At 44.5% G+C, this 22,643-nt stretch overlaps 1 protein-coding gene across 2 annotated transcripts in view; it reads right to left on the bottom strand.

Moving 5' to 3' along the window:
* The window catches only part of MYLK4 (myosin light chain kinase family member 4), a 260,581-nt gene that overhangs the window by 33,706 nt on the left and 204,232 nt on the right, over positions 1-22,643 (bottom strand). For both annotated transcript variants that reach the window (XM_040431984.1, XM_040431983.1), the window contains exons 6-10: positions 10,094-10,199; positions 8,107-8,200; positions 7,127-7,236; positions 5,325-5,466; positions 4,784-4,854 (exon numbers count right to left, since the gene is read on the bottom strand). In XM_040431984.1, the coding sequence (XP_040287918.1) occupies positions 4,784-4,854; positions 5,325-5,466; positions 7,127-7,236; positions 8,107-8,200; positions 10,094-10,199 (523 nt within the window). The remainder of the gene's footprint in view (positions 1-4,783; positions 4,855-5,324; positions 5,467-7,126; positions 7,237-8,106; positions 8,201-10,093; positions 10,200-22,643) is intronic.

The raw sequence follows: 22,643 nt of genomic DNA, 5'->3' as shown, positions 1-22,643 counted from the left end.
CTCTAATTACAATCTCTGTGTCAATTGTTTGAGGGCAATACGTTCTTCCTTAGGCTAATTTCACACCTGCGTTCGGTGCGGATCCGTCTGGTATTTGCACAGACAGATCTGCACCGATAATGCAAACGTTTGTACCTGTTCAGAACGGATCCGTTTGCATTAATCTTTAAAAAAAAAGTCTAAGTCAAAATGGATCCGTTTTGACTTTCATCGAAAGTCAATGGGGGACGGATCCGTTTTCAAATGCACCATATTGTGTCAGTGAAAATGGATCCGTCCCCATTGACTTACATTGTAAGTCAGGACGGATCCGTTTGGCTCCTCATCGCCAGGCGGACACCAAAACTCTGCAAGCAGCGTTTTGGTGTCCGCCTCCAGAGCGGAATGGAGGTGGAACGGAGCCAAACTGATGCATTCTGAACGGATCCCTATCCATTCAAAATGCATTGGGGCTGAACTGATCCGTTTTGGGCCGCTTGTGAGAGCCTTGAAACGGATCTCACAAGCGGACCCAGAAACGCCAGTGTGAAAGTAGCCTTACTCATATTGTTCCTCCCTCCCCTCCTAGCCCTATTAGACATTTCTAGGGACCATAGCTGTTCAGTGTCCCTTATGACACTACCTATACGCTTTAAAATGACTTCCACTATATGGATGGTTCAGATGGATGATGTGTTATCTTGTTGAATACTTATATGCCTATTTTAATTTAATATCAGAATTACACATCATGACTAGCATTTTGGACTCTCTGCAATTTGCCTACAGGTCTATTAGATCTGCAGATGATGTAAACATGTGTATGCATTATGTACTAGAACATCTAGACTCCCTGGAAACCTATGCCAGAATTTTATTTGTGGATTTCAGCTCTGCATTTAATACCATAGTACTATCGCTGCTACACAGCAAGCTCTCCCACCTACGCATACCTGAATCCATCTGCAAATGGATAACCAATTTCTTAACCGACAGGAAACAGCAGGGTAGTGTCACGAGGGTGTCGAGGACCACGCCGGACTCCGTTATACCCGGGGTCAGGAAGTCGCAGCGGTTGGCTGCACGCTCTATTTAAGATAGGGCTGTTTTCCTTATGGTAGCTTTCTGGGTTTGCTTAGCAAACCCTTTTGGCTCACTCAGGGATCCGTAGCTCCTTCTCCTCAGCTGTTCCTTGTCCAGCACTCCCAGACCTCCTTATATTTCTCTCTCACACTTCTCTGGTTGCCAGAGATAGAGCTTCCTGCCTGGACATCTATTCTGACCTTCTGGAGCTGTGTTGCTGCGTTCGCTGGTATTTGGTCCAGTACGCTACCCTCCAGATCCCTGTTGAACCTTTTTTGGTTTATTGTGGTCGCCCACCTGGGTGTATGTGTTTGTATGTTTTGTCTGTCCTCTCCCTGGTGTTTCCCTCTTAGTGTCAGTGGTGCGGACTAGCGATACCACCGGCCCGTTCACTATCCAGGGCTCATATTAGGGAAAGCCAGGGTTTAGGCACGCGATCGCCGCACGGGTGAGGAACCCGTCTAGGGACGTCAGGGCAGTCAGGTGCCAGCCGCAAGGTGAGTTAGGGGTCACCACCTTTCCCTCTCCCTTGGGCAGGGCTCTCCCTGTTTTCCTCCCTGTGCGTGACGTCGGTCATTACAGTTAGACTTGGGAAACACACCTCAAGCTCTTTGACAGTCAGTACTGGAGCTCCCCAGGGCTGTGTGCTTTCCCCACTGCTCTACTCACTGTAAACCAATGACTGCATCTCTACAGACCAATCTGTTAAGGTTCTGAATTTTGCAGATGACACAACAGTAGTTGGTATCATACAAAATGGTGATAAGTCTGCATATAGACATGAAGTGGGTCAGCTTTCCTCCTTGTGCAGCAACAGCAACTTGGAACGTAATGCTCCTAAGACCATGGAGATGATAATAGACTTTAGGAGATCCTCCCCCCCAGCACCTCACCCTAATCATAAATGGATCTACAGTAAAACGAGTAGAGTCATTCAAGTTTCTTGGGTTCACAATTTCCAACAACCTAAAATGGAACAACAATACTGTCACTATCATCAAGAAAGGCAACAGAGGATGTACCACCTACGGCAGCTGAAAAAGTTTGGCCTACCACAAAAATTAATGCTTTAGTTCTACACCGCGATCACCGAATCCATCATGACATCATCTATGACTGTATGGTTCGGCTCCTGCTCAGTATTAGAAAAGGTAAGACTGCAGCACATCATCCGAACAGCGGAAAGGATAATTGGCTGTAGCTTACCTTCCCTGCAGGATCTTCAAGCTAGCAGGTGTAGAAAGAGAGCGGATAAGATTGCCTCAGACCCCTCTCACCCTGCTCACTCCATCTTCCAGCCTATGCCGTCAGGAGTGAGATACCGTTCAGTGGTTACTAAAACTTCCATGCACAGGAACAGCTTTTTCCCTCAGGCTCCTCTGCCAGTTCTCTGAGGCCAAAACTGCATTCCCTCAGGTCACATACACACTTGCTGTAGCCAGCAGATTCCTGCCAGCCAATCAGATTGGATTACTGAGAGACACGCCTCCTCACTCTGAAGCCTAATGCAGGCATGCAGTGTGAAGGACCGCCCCTCTGTCTTCCTAGCCGGAGACAGATGAGCCATAGCAACGGTCTTTTAAGGGAGCAGTGGAAAAGGGACAGAGGACATTAATGAAAGCTGTTATTATAAGGTAATTACAGATATTTTGGCAATCATTGACATACTAACTCAGGTATACATGCCTAGCTCTGATAAACTAGCAAATAAAAAAAATATGACAGTTATCCTTTAAAGGGATTCGGTCACCAAGTTTTAGGCTATAGAGCTGTGGACATGCACGGCTAGATCGCCGCTAGCATGTCCGCAATATACCGGTCCTATAGGGCTGTGTGCTTTTATTTTCTTTAAAAAAGGATTTTAGAGATATGTAAATTAGTCTTGTAAGGTGCCCAAGGGTCTGTACGAACCTTCCTGGTGCCCAGCCACGTCCGCCTGTGAAGGAGCCCAGCACCGCCTATGTCCTCCGAATCTCCACCTTTCGTCACCGATAGATTGCCGTAATCTCGTGATGCGCTAGCTCGCGCATGCGCAGTTCCTTCCCTGAGGCTGATGCCAGCACAGGGAAGGGACACTATACCAGCACTGCGCATGCACGAGCGCACGCATCGCGAGATTACAGCAATCTATCGGTACGGAAGGAGGAGATTTGGAGGACATAGGCGGTGCTGGGCTCCTTCACAGGCGGGCGTGGCTGGGCACCAGGAAGGTTCGTTCGTACAGACCCTTGTGCACCTTACAAGACTAATTTACATATCTCTAAAATCCTTTTTTAAAGAAAATAAAACCACACAGCCCTATAGGACAGGTATATTGCGGACATGCTAGCGGCGATCTAGCCGTGCATGTCCGCATCTCTATAGCCTAAAACTTGGTGACAGAATCCCTTTAATGTTCCAATCAGGTAGAGTGTTTATTAACCCTATCTGTGCCCTCCACCGGGGATCCTAAAAATGTACAATACAAATTAGTTAGGCCACCAGGGATACTTACATTATCCCATTTACTTCTCTTAGCAACAAGGAATATTTATATTAACCCCCTCACTGCCTTAGACTACTATGTATACTGAAGATAACCCCTGAACTGCCCTAGACCACCAAAAATCATTACATTAACTTCCTCAATTTCCTAGACCACCAGGTACACTGATGTTAACTGCCAGAGATTCTTACATTAACCCCTTTGATGTCCTAAGTCACCTATCATACTGACATTAATACTTTCACTGTTGTAGACCACCAGGGATTCTGATTATAACGGGACATCCACCTTTGGGATAATGATAACCTATCCTCTGGGCCCAACACTTGACACTTCAACTTTACAGTTGTTTGTGGGCGCCACAGGTGCTGGAAACATAAGGGTGGTTAGAGTAAGAAGCAAAGGGGCCTGTCTATTATGTAGTGGCCGTGGCAGCATACTGTGGTTGACCTGAATGGGAGCTGAGCTACAGTACATTGCATACTGCATTAAACCTGTTGTAATGATGTTAGCTTGTTGGTACGTGCGCGCCACTGCCTCTGTCCTTACCTTAGCCTGTCTGCCATACTGACCCTATGCTGTCTGCCCAGGCCTTGGATTAGTTTCACAGAATTGAATGAACTCTGCCTGCCCTGACCTCTGCCTGCTTACTGACTGTGAACATTGCCTGATTCCTTAGTGCTTCACATTGGTGTCTCTGATCCCTGTGGGTCAGCTGCCAAACTACACCGGGACTATTCCAAAAGGTAGCGGCCTGGTGGCTCCCCTGCATTGAAGACCAGATCCCTGTATAAGGGTTAAAGACTGAAAAGCAGAGGAACACTAGGATAATGCCCTTCGGACTAGCCCAAAGTCAAACAGGTTAGCTGGTTCACTATGTCCATATCCAATGTCTGTTGCCACTGAGTTGTCCACAGTTTAGGTATGGCCTAGCTTCTAGGTCTTTGTCAGTCTGCACTTCGGCGGTATCGGTGTGGTGCACGTGTCCTAAGGAAGGCGTCCCATTTAGACAATAGTGGTAAAGGACCAGCACTCACTCATGGTAATCTTGCATAAAATTGCAATAAAATCTTGAAGTGCAAAGAAGGCTCAAGCTTGAGCCGCAACGCGTCACATTTATGGGGCAATAAACATATCACTAGCCTCTACATAGATCATCAATATCAGATCATTGGGGGTCAGAAACCCAGCATTCCCATCGGTCCACATTTTCTTATCTTATGCTCAAATATTTACCTTCTAGCCAAGCCAAAATCAATAATTTTGATCTGGTAATCTGCTCGACTCACACACATAATGTTCTCTGGCTGAAATTAAATAAGAAGTAAAGTTGTTAAAAGTGTAAAGATGCAATTGACTTTGAGATTGTATTGCAAATTTTATCTTAGTTATAGTATGAATGTTCTTACATATTATATAATAATTAGGGATGAGCAATAATTAGGGATGCCTCTAAAGGCATTCCATTATGCATTCCGTCATGGAATTACGTTATGGTCCGTGGTAACGGAATCCATAACGCAATTCACATTATACCACAACCCGAACCGAAAACAAATTTCAAAAGAGGAAATTTGCTCATCCCTAATATTAATAATAATAAGAAGGATAGTACTTATGGAGATTACTGTTATCTGAATAATATACAAACATGCCTTATACTACTGTATATACTGTATACTGTACCCCACATAAAGGACACAAATTTGCGTACATACTAGGTACTCTCAAGCAGTAACAAGGTACCTACATGTATGCGTGGTTACATTGATAATACCTTAAGATCCAAGTGTATGATGTACATTTGATGCATGTACTGAATCCCTTCACAGATTTGCTTTATAAATAATATTGTGTCCACTTCCGAGAGGGTGCAATTCTCATCAATAATTCTGTCAAATAATTCTCCACCATCTACACTGTTGAAACAGGATATAATCCACATGAATATATGACAAAGGCATTTCATGCAAACTACACATACTACTTACACATTAACATACAGTTAAAGGGGTTCTCCATGATTTTGATACTGAGGGTCTATCCTCAGGAATAGGTCAGTAATATCAACTTGATGGGAGTCTGACATCCGGCACCCCCACCAATAGGCTGTAAGAAGAGACCGTAGCATTCCCGAGTGCTTAGACCTCCTCCTAGGCCATGTGATGTAATGTTCATTGGTCACGTGGCCTAGGTGCAGCTCAGTCCCATTCAAGAAAATGGGGCTGAGCTGCAATACCAACCACAGCTGCTATCCAATGAACGGCGCTGTGCTTGGTGAGCTGTAAGGAGGCAGCAGCACTCACTGGAGCTTGGGTGAGAGCTGTAGCCTCCTCAAACAGCTCATTGGCGGGGGAGCTGAGAGTTGGACCCTTGCCAAACTCATATTGATGATCTAACCTGAGGATAGGCCATAAATATGAGAACCCCCTTTAATATGATAGTAGAGTTCTACCTTCATATATGTTTATGACTGTGAAGCTTCCACTTAAAAATAGGAGCGTTTTGGGTAATAGAAGAAAACAACAGAGATGATATTAAACTCCTTGCAGCCAGGATCATAGAACCGGCAGAGCATGGAAGGTTAAGGCCTGGTTCACACTTGTGTTGCTAATTCTGGTTTTGAGATCCAGCATAGGATCTCAAAGCCGGAATTAAACAGATTCTTTTTGATTTTGCAAATCAGTATGCATCCGTTCCATTACGATGCGGTTGTGTGAAATCAAAACGGAACAAACCGGATCTGTCACTAAATACATTGAAAGTCAATGGGTGGCGGATCTGTTTTTTTAGGATCTTAAAAAACTGATTTGTCACCATTGACATACACTGCTTTTACTGACGGATCCGGTTTGTGACTGGACACAAAACCACAGCTTGCAGCAAAAACAGAATGCTGATGAAACGGAAGGCATCCTGATGCATCCTGAATGGATTTATTTCCATTCAGAATGCATTAGGACTAAACAGAACCGTTTTTTCCCCAGTTTTAAGATCCTTTGCCAGATCTCAATACCGGAAAACAACAACGCAAGTGTGAAACAGGCCTAAGTACTTCGCAAAGTGTCTTCTCTCCATAGGTTAGCTGAAAGAAGCTTTTTATGTACAGGTCCAGAGAACCTCTTAAATTGTTTAGATGAGTAACTTTAATAATTAACTTACACAGATTTTACACTATAGAGTATGTCATCTTCCACACTGTTCACACTCGGTAAGTACAGAGATAAGCAAATTTCCTGAAACTTGTTTCAAGTCCGTTTCGATCAAATCATCCGTCAGATTAAATTTGGTCCAAATTAATTAAGCACGAATCGAAAGCACCCTGGTTGGTCTGTATCCAACCCTCTTCTAGCACTTTAAAGGGAATCTGTGACCCCAATTTTGGACTATTATCTACAGTGATACATGAGTTGTACTGCAGATAAGGAGTCCAGATTGCTATATTTTTTTCATGTTGAATTAACTTGCTCATTTCTAATTATTGTAGACGATACCAATGGCAACTGAAGGACGGTCAACTGGTGACAAAAATGATTGTGAATTGTATGCAGCAAACATATAAAACATAATAGCACCTACTATTCCATCACAAGAACAATGTCATTTCGGGACTCAAAGGCATCATATAATTGGATGAGGTTAGTGTGATTCAGCTGGTTCATGACTTGTATCTCATTTTTCACTTCTTCCTGTAAATAACGGTTAAATTATTCTGTAATATCGCCGTCATCTTAAAAGTTGTGGTCATGCATAACATGAAAAGGCACACACAAAGTGATTTCTTCAACAACATCTAGGTCACTGGGTACATGCAGCAATCTTTTCCATATACTGTTGCCAGTTTTACAGCATAGGAGTTTCCAGGTCTACAAATTGCAGACATACTGTATGTTGCTGTATATACAGAGTCGCATTGTCTATGCCTTGGAAGTCAAAAACCCTGCCACAAGTTGGCCAGTTGCCATCTTGTGGATGATTTAAGTTGTCTTTCACAAGATAGGGGATAGATATTATATCGGTGGGGGTCCTGCCGCTGGGACCTCTACCAATCATTAGGGCCCCATACCCCGTGGAGCGCCCCAAAATGAACGGAGCGCTAGTTTGGGCATGTATGCGGCCGCTCCATTAATTTCTCTGGGAGTTCCGGAGATAGTAAGGTACAGGACTTTCATCCTGAAGATTCTTAACTTTTACAAACTGAGTTTTATATTCTGTAAATGGCAGAGGCATGTGCATAGAACCTGTACAACAATGCAGACAAGCCTTACAGCTCTCTAGTATATAGTCTCAGTGTGCTTCTGTAGAGGGGCCGCATAGCCAGACACTGTATATCCTACTCTACAAGCACTGCTTATAGAGGTGAATATTTCCGAAGAAATGCAATCTAATGGCAAACAAAAATTCCTGATTGTCTCTGGATGGAAATTTCCCAATTAAAGAAGCACATTGAAAATGACATATCATAAGGCGCATATAGCTGCTAACTTGCTTTAGATTGTTCTTCACTAAAGAATTTACACTGTAGGGCATAATGCGAGAAAGTCATAAATGTTGCATACCTTTTCTTTATGTCCTCTGACTTTGATGATTTTTGCTGCGAGGGCAAGCCCTGAGGTTTTCTCTACACATCTGTGCACTTGTCCAAATCTCCCACTACAAATGAAAGCAATACTTTATATTGAGATTTGATAAAACACCAAGCAGAAAGCACAATTACAGAAATCACACATAGTACACTGCTCAAAAAAATAAAGGGAACACAAAAATAACACATCCTAGATCTGAATTAATTAAATATTCTTCTGAAATACTTTGTTCTTTACATAGTTGAATGTGCTGACAACAAAATCACACAAAAATAAAAAAAATGGAAATCAAATTTTTCAACCCATGGAGGTCTGGATTTGGAGTCACACTCAAAATTAAAGTGGAAAAACACACTACAGGCTGATCCAACTTTGATGTAATGTCCTTAAAACAAGTCAAAATGAGGCTCAGTAGTGTGTGTGGCGTCCACGTGCCTGTATGACCTCCCTACAATGCCTGTGCATGCTCCTGATGAGGTGGCGGACAGTCTCCTGAGGGATCTCCTCCCAGACCTGGACTAAAGCATCTGCCAACTCCTGGACAGTCTGTGGTGCAACGTGACGTTGGTGGATAGAGCGAGACATGATGTCCCAGATGTGCTCAATTGGATTCAGGTCTGGGGAACGGACGGGCCAGTCCATAGCATCAATGCCTTCGTCTTGCAGGAACTGCTGACACACTCCAGCCACATGAGGTCTAGCATTGTCTTGCAATAGGAGGAACCCAGGGCCAACCGCACCAGCATATGGTCTCACAAGGGGTCTGAGGATCTCATCTCGGTACCTAATGGCAGTCAGGCTACCTCTGGCGAGCACATGGAGGGCTGTGCGACCCTCCAAAGAAATGCCACCCCACACCATTACTGACCCAATACCAAACCGGTCATGCTGGAGGATGTTGCAGGCAGAAGAACGTTCTCCACGGTGTCTCGAGACTCTGTCACATCTGTCACATGTGCTCAGTGTGAACCTGCTTTCATCTGTGAAGAGCACAGGGCGCCAGTGGCGAATTTGCCAATCTTGGTGTTCTCTGGCAAATGCCAAACGTCCTGCACGGTGTTGGGCTGTAAGCACAACCCCCACCTGTGGACGTCGGGCCCTCATATCACCCTCATGGAGTCTGTTTCTGACCGTTTTAGCAGACACATGCACATTTGTGGCCTGCTGGAGGTCATTTTGCAGGGCTCTGGCAGTGCTCCTCCTGTTCCTCCTTGCACAAAGGCGGAGGTAGCGGTCCTGCTGCTGGGTTGTTGCCCTCCTATGGCCTCCTCCACGTCTCCTGATGTACTGGCCTGTCTCCTGGTAGCGCCTCCATGCTCTGGACACTACGCTGACAGACACAGCAAACCTTCTTGCCACAGCTCGCATTGATGTGCCATCCTGGATAAGCTGCACTACCTGAACCACTTGTGTGGGTTGTAGACTCCGTCTCATGCTACCACTAGAGTGAAAGCACCACCAGCATTCAAAAGTGACCAAAACATCAGCCAAGAAGCATAGGAACTGAGAAGTGGTCTGTGGTCACCACCTGCAGAACCACTCCTTTATTGCGGGTGTCTTGCTAATTGCCTATAATTTCCACCTGTTGTCTATCCCATTTGCACAACAGCATGTGAAATTGATTGTCACTCAGTGTTGCTTCCTAAGTGGACAGTTTGATTTCACAGAAGTGTGATTGACTTGAAGTTACATTGTGTTGTTTAAGTGTTCCCTTTATTTTTTTGAGCAGTGTACATGGATTATAACTGGTGCCATGGCATCTTCTACTCCAGGGATCAGCAACCTCTCCAGCGGTGATGGAACTGTAGTTGATTGGCTGCTGTCAGAACTCCCAAATAAGTGCATGAAGCACGCTGGGAGTTGTAGTTTTACAAGGATGTGGACTCCTGTTCTACTCAGTAAGAACCATCTCATGTTTAGAGTATTTCAGAAATATAGAAACAGCAGTTAAAGGACTTACCCGCCAAGCAAGTGCGTCTTTTCCACGGTGTAAAAGTTACTAATCTGAGAATGTTTGGCTGAGACAATTCTGTGATCAAAAGGGGCTGGTGGCGGAGGTGTGACATCTATAAGGGATTGAAAAGCAAATAGGAGGTTATATCAAAGCGTAAATGAGTAACATATGCCATGTAGAGATGTCATGGTTTTGTAAACCTATTTGTGCCACATGTCTATAGTTTAAAATTAACCAGTCAGGAGCCAAAGAGATAACTGGTCGCACATAACTAGATTTTAGTTTGAAATCCTGCAACATTTCAGAGAAAGCGTAGTTTAAAAATGAGCTGGGAATGGAGAGAAGAGTCATGGGAGTGGCTCCTGGCCGGTTTCTCCCATTCTGACTCAGGTTGATTGACAAGTTTCTCCCTATACAAGGGAGTGATCAGTCGATCAGTTGAGCCTGGCAGGGAGAGGAGAACAGGGAGCCACCCTTGTGACTCTACTACCTGTTTCTGACTAGTTTAAACATGTATGCAAGCAGGGAGCCTGTCAATATTTCGTGCTGCACATGGTTTGGGGAGCATGATGCTCCTGAGGTTCCATTTAAAGCGATATTATGATATTAAGTCACTTGTTTGGAGTATTTGTTATTTATGGTCAATTCTGCTTATATAATAAAACAGTTCGGAAGCACCTTTTATTATAACTGCTTTGTGCCGTTCCTCTGATATTCCTCCGACAAATTTATGAACAAATGGATAATTGGGGTGTGTTCATACACACTCTGACACTAACTGTGCGGAGACGCCCCTTTTGTAGTAAGGGAAATGGCAACACCCGATTGTTAATTTATGTAAAGATTTCCAATTGAAATAACAGAGGAATGGCACAACACAGAATTCAATGATAAGATGCTCCAGAATTATAATTTCACAGTGCAGACAAATAATGTATTCACCTTGCACAACAGATATGTACACCAGAACTGATAGGCAGACAAAAAAAAAAACTGCCTCATTTGGCAATGTTTATTTTCTACATTTTTTTTTACATAGATCTCTCTACTAGTACATCTCAATAAATAAGGCTACTTTCACACTAGCGTTTTTTTGCTGGATCCAGCAGGGTTCAGTTACTGATGATACAATCGTCTGCATCCATTATGAACGGATCCGGTTGTATTATCTTTAACATAGCCAAGATGGATCAATCATGAACTCCATTGAAAGTCAATAGGGGACGGATCCATTTTCTATTGTGTCAGAGAAAACTGCTCCGCATCCCAGAACGGAAAGCAAACTGCAGCATGCTGCGGTTTTCTCTCCGGTATGAGAATGGAACGGAATGCATTTTGGAACAAAAACTGAAGAGTTTTTTTTCCCGGTATTGAGACCCTAAGACGGATCTCAATACCGCAAAATATTAACGCTAGTGTGAAAGTAGCCTTTCAGTAATTTAATTCAAAAAGTGAAACTCATATAGTATATGGACTCATTACACACAGAGTGATCTATTTAAATCGTTCATTTTTTTTTTATTGTTGATGATTATGGCTTACAGCTAATGAATACCCAAAAGTCACTGTAATGACCGGCGACACGCACAGGGAGGGAAAAGGGAAAGCCCTGCACAAGGGAGAGGGAAAGGTGGTGACCCCTGACTCACCTTGCGGCTGGCACCTGACTGCCCTGACGTCCCTAGACGGGTTCCTCACCCGTGCGGCAATCACGTGCCTAAACCCTGGCTTTCCCTAAAATGAGCCCTAGATAGTGAAAGGGCCGGTAGGATCGCTAGTCCGCACCACTGACACTAAGAGGGAAACACCAGGGAGAGGACAGACAATACAGACAAACACATACACCCAGGTGGGCGACCACAGCAGACCACAAAGGTCCAACAGGGATCCGGAGGGTAGCGTTCTGGACCAACAACCAGAGAACGCAGCAACACAGCTCCAGAGGGTCAGAATAGATGTCCAGGCAGGAAGCTCTATATCTGGCAACCAGAGAAATGTGAGAGGGGAATATAAGGAGGTTGGGAGTGCTGGACAAGGAACAGCTGAGGAGAAGGAGCTACGGATCCCTGAGTGAGCCAAAAGGGTTTGCAAAGCAAACCCTGAAAACTACCATAAGGAAACAGCCCTATCTTACATAGAGCGCGCAGCCAACCGCTGCGACTTCCTGACCCCGGGTATAACGGAGTCAGGCGTGGTTCTAGACACCCTCGTGACAGTACCCCCCTCTCTACGAGGGGCCTCCGGACACTCAGGACCAGGTCTCTCAGGATGAGAGGCATGAAAAACCCGAACTAGCCTGTCGGCGTTTACCTCAGACGCAGGAACCCACATTCTTTCCTCGGGACCGTAACCTCTCCAATGCACCAGATATTGAAGAGAGCGGCGGACCCGACGAGAATTAACAATTTTGGATATCTGAAATTCTAGATTACCATCCACAACAACAGGAGGGGGGGGCAGCGGTGACGGTTCTAGAGGTGGAACATATTTCTTGAGTAACGACTTATGAAAGACATTATGGATTTTAAAAGTCTGAGGTAACTCCAGGTGAAAAGCCACGGGGTTGACGATGGCTACAATTTTGTAAGGACCAATAAATCTAGGACCCAGTTTCCAAGAGGGAACCTTCAATTTAATATTCCTAGTAGACAACCACACATAGTCATTCACTCCTAGGTCCGGACCTGGCGACCATCTCTTATCAGCCATGCATTTGTATTTACCTCCCATATTTTTCAAGTTAGCTTGCACCTTCTGCCATACCGATGAAAGAGATGACGAAAACCGTTCCTCTTCGGGAACCCCAGAAGACCCCCCCTCTTTGAAAGTACAGAATTGGGGATGAAAACCATATGCACCAAGAAATGCGCCAGTGGATTCCTAACGGTAAATATGATGACCACAACTCTTGGTTTTCAGACACAAAACATCTTAGATATGTCTCCAGGTTTTGGTTGGTACGCTCAGTCTGTCCATTCGACTGAGGATGGAAAGCTGAGGAAAAGGACAAGTGTACCCCCAAACGGGAACAAAAAGCTTTCCAAAATTTAGAAATAAACTGGGTACCCCGATCCGAAACAACATCGGAGGGGACCCCGTGAAGCTTCACGATTTCACTGACGAATACCTGAGCAAGAGTCTTAGCATTAGGTAGTGCGGGTAACACAATGAAGTGTACCATTTTGCTAAACCTGTCCACTACTACCAAAATAACTGTTTTACCTGCAGACAAAGGTAAGTCAGTGATAAAATCCATTGACAGATGTGTCCATGGTCTATTGGGAATGATGAGGGGTAATAGAGACCCTGCAGGACGTGTATGTGAAACTTTTGCGCACGCACAGGTAGAACAAGAAGACACAAAATCCAATACATCCTGACGCAACCTTGGCCACCAAAAACGACGAGGCAATAGCTCCAAGGTTGCTTTACTACCCGGGTGCCCAGCAAGTGCCGAATTATGATGTTCCTTTAATAATTCGAAACGCAGGTTCAACGGTACAAACAATTTCTCTGAGGGGCAAGAGACCGGGGCGTCCCCCTGGGCCTCTAACACCTTCCCCTCCAGAACAGAGTGTACCGCAGAAACAACCACTCCTCTTTGAAGAATGGGCACCGGATCACTCACATTACCCCCTCCAGGGAAACAACGAGATAGTGCATCAGCCTTGGTATTCTTTGCCCCGGGACGATAGGTAATCACAAAGTTAAACCTGGTAAAAAATAGCGACCAGCTAGCTTGTCTAGGGGTGAGACGCTTAGCTGATTCGAGGTACAGAAGATTTTTGTGGTCCGTAATCACAGTGACGGGGTGGACTGCCCCCTCTAAAAAGTGACGCCATTCTTCAAACACTAGTTTAATAGCTAATAGTTCCCTATTGCCAATATCGGAGTTCTTTTCTGCTGCAGATAGTTTTTTAGAAAAGAAAGCACAAGGACGCCATTTGCCAGGAGACGGACCCTGAGACAGCACCGCCCCCACTCCCACCTCTGACGCATCGACTTCAACAATAAAAGGCTGAGAGACATCAGGTTGGACTAGTACAGGTGTTGAGGTAAACCTCTCTTTTAGAGAGGAAAAAGCAACTTTAGCGGCGTCAGACCATTTAGAAAAATCAGTCCCCTTCTTAGTCATGTCAGTAAGGGGTTTTACAATAAGTGAATAATTTTTAATGAATTTCCTATAGAAATTCGCGAAGCCCAAGAACCGTTGCAGTGCTTTGAGATTCTCAGGAAGATCCCAATCTAAAATTGCCTGGACCTTCCTAGGATCCATACGGAAACCTGAAGCAGATAAAAAATAACCTAGGAATTGTATCTCCTGAACGGCGAAGACACATTTTTCAATTTTAGCATATAATTTATTCGTCCGTAGGACCTGCAGTACTTGTCTGACATGCACCTCATGTGTTCTCAGATCAGACGAATAAATTCAAATATCATCTAGGTATATTACCACAAACCTGCCGATTAGATGACTAAAAATGTCATTAACGAAATGTTGAAAGACGGCAGGAGCATTGGTCAGACCGAAAGGCATAACAAGATTTTCATAATGCCCCTCAGGGGTGTTAAAAGCTGTCTTCCACTCATCCCCCTCCTTAATACGAATCAGATTGTAGGCCCCCCTAAGATCAAGTTTGGAGAACCACCTAGCACCCGCAATCTGGTTAAACAGGTCAGAAATGAGAGGAAGAGTGTATGGGTCTCGGATGGTTATCCGATTTAATTCGCGAAAATCTAGGCAAGGACGCAGGCCCCCATCTTTCTTTTTAACGAAGAAAAACCCTGCAGCCACGGGTGAAGAAGAGGGTCTGATGTGTCCCTTAGCCAAGCTCTCGGAGATATAATCTTTCATGGCTTGTCTCTCTGGACCTAAAAGATTATATAACCTGGTCTTGGGTAATTTTGTGCCGGGAATAAGGTTAACCGGGCAATCATAAGGACGATCAGGTGGTAACTTCTGACAACCCTTTTCAGAAAAAACGTCCTCAAAATCCGAAATAAATGTAGGTAGGGTAGTTATGGAGGCGACTAAGCAATTGCTATTTAAGCAATTTTCTCTGCACTGCTCACTCCACTCCAATATCTCCCTGGCCTGCCAATCCACCACTGGATTGTGCGCTACCAACCAGGGAAGACCCAGTACTACCGGAGTGGGAAGCCCCTCCAGAACATAACATGAAAGCATCTCGTTATGGTGGTCCCCTACCCGAAGGTGTAAATTATGAACAATGTGGGTGAGGTTTCTCTGAGACAGAGGAGCAGAATCAATAGCGAATATGGGAATAGGTCTCTGTAGCGTACAGAGAGACAAACCCATAGTGCGGGCAAAATGGGCATCTATCAAATTTACCCCTGCTCCACTGTCTAGAAAGAAAGAAATAGTCTCCGTCTTATCACCAAAAACAATAACCGCTGGTAACACAAATTGCGATGTACGTATGGAGGAAACGTATACCCCCCGGCTGACATCCTCCACACAGCCTGGGGTTAGTAGTTTTCCGACGGTCTTTTGTTTCTGAGGAAAGAAGGACAGACATTAATGAAATGACCCCTCTCCCCACAAAAAAAAAAAAACCCCACGCCTACGGCGAGCCTCAGGAGGACGGACCTGACGAGTAGTTCCTCCTAGCTGCATAGGCTCGTCTAAGTCCGTACAGACTAACTGCTGCTTGGGAGGGGTTACCAATGGCTCCGGTTTTTTCAACCTGTCCCTAAGGCGTCTATCTATTCGGATAGAAAGGGACATAACCGCATCAAGGGAAAAGGGGGTCTCATATAATGCAAGCGCATCCTTAACCCTTTCGGATAACCCAGAGCAGAACTGACTCCTGAGAGCCGGGTCGTTCCATTGGGTATCCGTAGCCCACCTACGGAAGTCAGAGCAATACTCCTCTACCGGCCGCTCTCCTTGTAGGAGTCTCTGTAATCTTGATTCAGCCAGTGAGACTCGGTCAGGGTCGTCATATATGAGACCCAAGGCCCCGAAAAACTCATCCACTGACCGAAGAGCCTGGGAATCAGTAGGTAAAGAGAACGCCCAGGACTGCGGGTCCCCCTGCAGCAGGGAAATAACAACCCCCACCCGCTGTTCTTCATTACCAGAGGAGTAAGGGTGCAGTTTAAAATATAATTTACAGGCCTCACGGAATGTCAAAAACTTGTCCCTTCCCCCAGAAAATCTGTCAGGGAGAGGGACCTTGGGTTCCGCAACAACCTGGTTACCAGTAGCAACCGCTGGGCTTGCGGTCAGTTGTAATTGCTGCTGTTGCTGGAGGACCGACGCCTTCAATCCTGCCACCTCCAAAGACAGGCCATGAAACTGTTTGGACAGAGCAGCAATTTGATCCATACTGAATTCTAAGTAGGTAAAAAATTTTATTTATTTTTTACCTACACAAAATAAGGGCCAGATATAATGTAATGACCGGCGACACGCACAGGGAGGGAAAAGGGAAAGCCCTGCACAAGGGAGAGGGAAAGGTGGTGACCCTTGACTCACCTTGCGGCTGGCACCTGACGTCCCTAGACGGGTTCCTCACCCGTGCGGCGATCACGTGCCTAAACCCTGGCTTTTCCTAAAATGAGCCCTAGATGAGCCCTAGATAGTGAACGGGCCGGTGGGATCGCTAGTCCGCACCACTGACACTAAGAGGGAAACACCAGGGAGAGGACAGACAATACAGACAAACACATACACCCAGGTGGGCGACCACAGCAGACCACAAAGGTCCAACAGGGATCCGGAGGGTAGCGTTCTGGACCAACAACCAGAGAACGCAGCAACACAGCTCCAGAGGGTCAGAATCGATGTCCAGGCAGGAAGCTCTATATCTGGCAACCAGAGAAGTGTGAGAGGGGAATATAAGGAGGTTGGGAGTGCTGGACAAGGAACAGCTGAGGAGAAGGAGCTACAGATCCCTGAGTGAGCCAAAAGGGTTTGCAAAGCAAACCCAGAAAACTACCATAAGGAAACAGCCCTATCTTACATAGAGCGCGCAGCCAACCGCTGCGATTTCCTGACCCCGGGTATAACGGAGTCAGGCGTGGTTCTAGACACCCTCGTGCTGACTTGACAGTTGTCCAGAAGACAGTCATTGACACCGTCCACAAGGAGGATAAGCCACAAGAGGCCATTAGAAGTAAACTGTGGTAGAAAAAGGTGCACAAGCAACAGGGATAACCACAGCCTTGAAAGGATTGTGAAGAAAAGCTATTCAAGAATTTGGGGGAGATTCACAAGGCGTGGACTGCGGCTTGAGTCGGTGCTTCAAGAGCCACTACACAAAGACATATCCAGTACAACTGTAACAGTCACGTCCACACACACACAGGGGGAAGGATAGTGACCACTGCGCTCCACCCTTACCCCTGGCCCTGCCTACTTGCCTCACGAGTCCTGATGACAGGGGACAACTGGACGACAGTCCCTAACTTAGGATACGTGCAGGGAAGACAGACAAGACAAAATACGGAACATGAACGGACCGGGTCAGAACCAAGAGAGCTACGCAGTACAAAGGGTTAAGCAAAGAATGGTCAGGAGAAGCCGGGGTCAAATACCAGGAGAGTAGAGAAGTACAAGAGGAGTCCTAAGAGAGTAGTCAGGTGGGAGCCGAGGTCACAAAACCAGGACGGATGCACAGTACAGGAGGAGCAGGCAAAGGATCGTCAGGGAACGGAATCAGGTGAGTATTCAGTAGTCCAACAAATAGCCAGGAACCTAAAAATTAACAGGCAACCTGTGGCTAGCAGGCTGCCTGTATTTATAGTGGGGAGTGAGGGTCATGTGACATGGCCAGCGTCACATGACCGACAGACCAACCAGTTGACCACCGAGTGATCAGCTCGGCACTCAAGGCAGACTTAGGAGCAGGGAACCACCCAGCAGTAAAGCCGCCCTGGGAATGAGGTCAAACACAGATCCTCATTCCCAAAGCTACTCAACAGGTCTGCGGGTAATGGGGGACCGAGTGCACCTTCGGAACCCCGTTACAACAACTGTTGTATTTTTGTGTCAAAACACAAAAGTCAATGGGTCCGCAAAAAATCACGAAAAACGGAACAACGGACACGGAATAAAACAACGGTCGTGTGCATGAGGCCTTAGACTGTGTGCCTCTCCAATCTTCCTCCAGGCTGTTACCTTGATTTAAAAATGAAATACAACATTTAATTTCATCTGAAAACAGGACTTTGGACCACTGAACAACAGTTCAGTCTTTTTTCTCCTTAGCCCTGATAAGACGCTTCTCACGTTATCTCTGAGTCATGAGTGTTTTGACACAAAAATACAACAGTCCTGTTTTCAGATGAAATTAAATGTTGTATTTCATTTTTAAATCAAGGTAACAGCCTGGGACGTTAGAATGCTTATAAGTTTAGAAGCAAAGCTTGGAATTTTTCTGAAAATTTCCAAAACCCACTTTTTAAGGACTAGTTCAGGTCTGAAGTCACTTTGTGAGGCTTAAATAATAGAAACCACCCAAAAGTGACTCAGTTTTACAGAAACTACACTCCTCAAGGTATTCAAAACTGATTTTACAAACTTTGTTAACCCTTTAGGTGTTACACAAGAATTAAAGGAAAATGGAGATGAAATTTCTGGATTTCACTTTTTTGGCAGATTTTCCATTTTAATCCATTTTTTTCAGTAACAAAGCAAGGGTTAACAGCCAAACATAACTCAATATTTATTACCCTGATTCTGCAGATTACATAAACACCCCATTTGTGATCATAAACTACTGTATGGGCACAAGGCAAGGCGCAGAAGGAAAGGAATGCCATATGGTTTTTGGAGGGCCATGTCGCATTTGAAGACCCCCTAGAGTAGAAACTAAAAATAAAAACCCATTTTGGAAACTACGGGATAAGGTGGCAATTTGTTGGTACTATTTTAGGGTACATATGCTTTTTGGTTGCTTTATATAACACTTTTTGTTAGGCAAGGTAACAAAAAATTGCTGTTTTGGCACCATTTTTATTTTTTGTTATTTACAATGTTCATCTGACAGGTTTGATCATGTGGTATTTTTATAGAGCAGGTTGTTACGGACGCGACAATACCAAATATGACTTTGGTTGTTTGTTTCAGTTTTACAAAATAAAGCATTTTTGAATTGTTTTTTTGTGTCTCCATATTCTGAAAGCCGTTTTTTTTTCCGTTTTTTTTTTACGGTGTTCATCTGATGGGTTAAATCATGTGATATTTTTATAGAGCAGATAGTTACAGACGCGGCGATAACTAATATGTATACTTTTTATTATTTATTAAAGTTTTACACAATAAAAGCATTTTAAAAAAATAAATCATGTTTTAGTGTCTCCATATTCTGAGAGCCGTAGTTTTTTTTTTTTTTTGAAGGATTATCTTAAGTAGGGTCTCATTTATTGTGGAATGAAATGACAGTGTGATTGGTATAATTTTTTGATCGCTTGGTATTACACTTTTTGTGATGTAAGGCGACAAAAAAATGTTTTTTTACACCGCTTTTTTTTTTTTTTTAACGGTGTTCACCTGATGGGTTAAATAATGTGATATTTTTATAGAGCAGGTAGTTACGGATGTGGCAATACCTAATATGTAAAAAAAAAAATATTTATTCAAATTTTATAAACTAATATTTTTTAAACAAAAAAAAAATCATGTTTTAGTGTCTCCATAGTCTGAAAGCCATATTTTTTTTTATTTTTTAGGCGATTGTTTTAGGTAGGGGCTCATTTTTTGCGGGATGAGGTGACGGTTAGATTGGTACTATTTTGGGCGGCATGTGCCTTTTTGATCGCTTGGTGTTGCCCTTTTAGGCTGGGTTCACACTTGAGCGTTTTACAGCGCGTTTTACAGCGCGTTTTACAGCGCGTTTTACAGCGCGTTTTACAGCGCGTTTTACAGCGCGTTTTACAGCGCGTTTTACAGCGCGTTCAAACGCGCTGTAAAACGCTCAATACATATAACCAATGCTTCCCTATGGCCCTGGTTCTCACTTGAGCGTTTTACAGCGCGTTCTAACGCGCTGAAAAACGCCCTACGCTCAAACAAGTTCTTGAGCTTCTTTGGGGCGTTTTGACGCGCGTTTGTGGCCATAGGACACTGCAGTCAATTACACAAACGCGCGTCAAACGCGCGTTTACTATTGCAAAAAACGCACATAAAAACGCGCGACAAAAACGCGCGTTAAACGCGCATATCAAATACGCTCAGGTCTGAACCCAGCCTTAGTGATGTAAGGTGACAAAAACATTTTCTTTTTAGCACAGTTTTTGTTTTACTTTTTTGACAGTGTTCCCCTGGGTGGTTAGGTCATGTGATACTTTTATAGAGCCAGTCTATATGGAAAAAAGACGCTTTTTTTCCCACTTTATTTTACTTTTTATATTTTTCCCATTGTGGGAATTCATCTTTTCAGGGTTTGATCCCTGTTTCAATTCAGTACAATACATCTCCTGGGCTTCCATAGGCTGGCAGCTCCGTGTGAGGCATCGGGGCTGCCTTAGCAACCATCGACCCCCTGCCAGCACAGCGCAGGGGGTGATGGAGTCAGAGGGAGCCCCCTCCCTCTGTATAATCCGCACGTGCCGTGATCAGCACTGACCGCCGCACGTGAAAGGATTAAGCCGCCGGCATCACCGCACATACCGATGCCGGCGGATGCAGCACGGGCCCGGCTATCAGTAACAGCCGGACCCGTGCTGCGGATCGGGCAGGTGCAGCTCCTGCACCTGCCCGATCCCATCACGTACCTGAAGGTGAGGATGCAGCAAGGAGCCACATTGCTCACATACATGTACGTGATAATGCGGGAAGGGGTTAAAAGAAATAAACGCTTGAAATAGATCGATTTAGTGTGTAATGAATATATATAATATATGTGTAATTATTAGAGATGAGCGAATCGAAGTTGACAAAGTAGAATTCGCTCCGAAATTCAGGAAAAATTTGATTCACACCGAAGCTAAATTTTCTCACGCTTCGTGGTAACGAATCGCATTTTTTCCTAAAACGGTCGCTGCACATGTTAGGACATGGAGCAAAGAGCTCTGGGAACGAGGGATCACCCACAATGCCATGCATGCAGCCAATCAGCAGCCATCCAGCCCCTGTGATGTCAAAGCCTCAGCCATCTTGGATTTAGCCATTTTCAAGGGAGAGACATCAGCAGGCTCTAGAGACAGTGCTATGAAAGACTTTATTGTACTGAAAAAGCGCATCATCCACACTATAAAAGGAGAACAGGGTGCAATAGGACAGTGTACAGCCTGGGTAATAGGAGCAATTCTATTGCACCTTGCTGTACTTATTGGGGATCCAAATTGGAGTTATATTGCTGCTTTTAGGTTGTTTGCACTATATGATACATCAGTAATTCTAGCAAACTTTGCTTGTTATTGGGGTGCAAGTTTTGTGTGATCCAGCCATTTATGGGGTGTATTAATAAGAAATATACGTAAGTCCTATTAGCTGTTCTGCGTTGATTTTACATTGTTTTACATTTTTTTGGGGGGGGTGTATTAATCGGAAAAAAAAGGGAAAAATATATGTCATAATTGCTGTTCAGCAGCGAAGTTACATTGTACTACAGCCATTTACGAGGTGTAGTAATAGGAAATACACCTCCGTCCTAGTAGCGGTTCTGCTGTGAATTCTGATAGTTGTTTTTTATTTTTTTTGTGGGGGGGGGGGGGGCGTTCTGCGTTGATTTTACATTGTTTTAAAAATATATATATTTGGGGGGGGGGGGGGGGTGTATTAACCCCTATAGGACACCGCCTTATTTCACCTTAAGGACCAGGCCATTTTTTGCAAATCTGACCAGTGTCACTTTAAGTGGTGATAAAATGCTTTGACTTATCCAGGCCATTCTGAGATTGTTTTTTCGTCACATATTGTACTTCATGACACTGGCAAAATGGAGTAAAAAATATATTTTTATTTATAAAAAAATACCAAATTTGCCAGAAATTTGTAAAAATTAGCAAATTTCCAAGTTTCAATTTCTCTACTTCTATAATACATAGTAATACCTACAAATAGGGATGAGCGAACCTGAACTGTATAGTTTTCGTAAAAGTTCGGGTTCGGTGTTCGGCGCTTTCTTGGCGATTTTTGAAATTTTGCAAAGCAGCCAATCAACAAGCATCATACTACTTGCCCCAAAAGGCCATCACAGCCATGCCTACTATTAGCATGGCTGTGATTGGCCAGTGCAGCATGTGACCCAGCCTCTATTTAAGCTGGAGTCACGTAGCGCCGCACGTCACTCTGCTCTGATCAGTCTAGGGATAGGATGCAGCTGCTGCTGTTAGGGCCAGATTAGGCAGTGATTTACTTACTGAAGTGATCGATGTACAGCTGTGTATCATTCAACCTCTGCTATTTAATTGCTCACTGTTTTAAGGCTGCCCACAGCGTTTTTCAGTCACTTTTTTCTGGGGTGATCGGCAGCCATTTTGTGTCTTGTGGTGCGCCAGCACAAGCTGCCACCAAGTACATTTAACCATCAATAGTGTGTTTTTTTTTGTTGCTATATCCTACATCAGGGGCTTGGCTGTG

Source organism: Bufo bufo, chromosome 5, assembly GCF_905171765.1.
Source record: "Bufo bufo chromosome 5, aBufBuf1.1, whole genome shotgun sequence".
Taxonomy (NCBI): Eukaryota; Metazoa; Chordata; class Amphibia; order Anura; family Bufonidae; genus Bufo; species Bufo bufo.
This window is presented reverse-complemented; position numbering and strand designations above follow the sequence as displayed.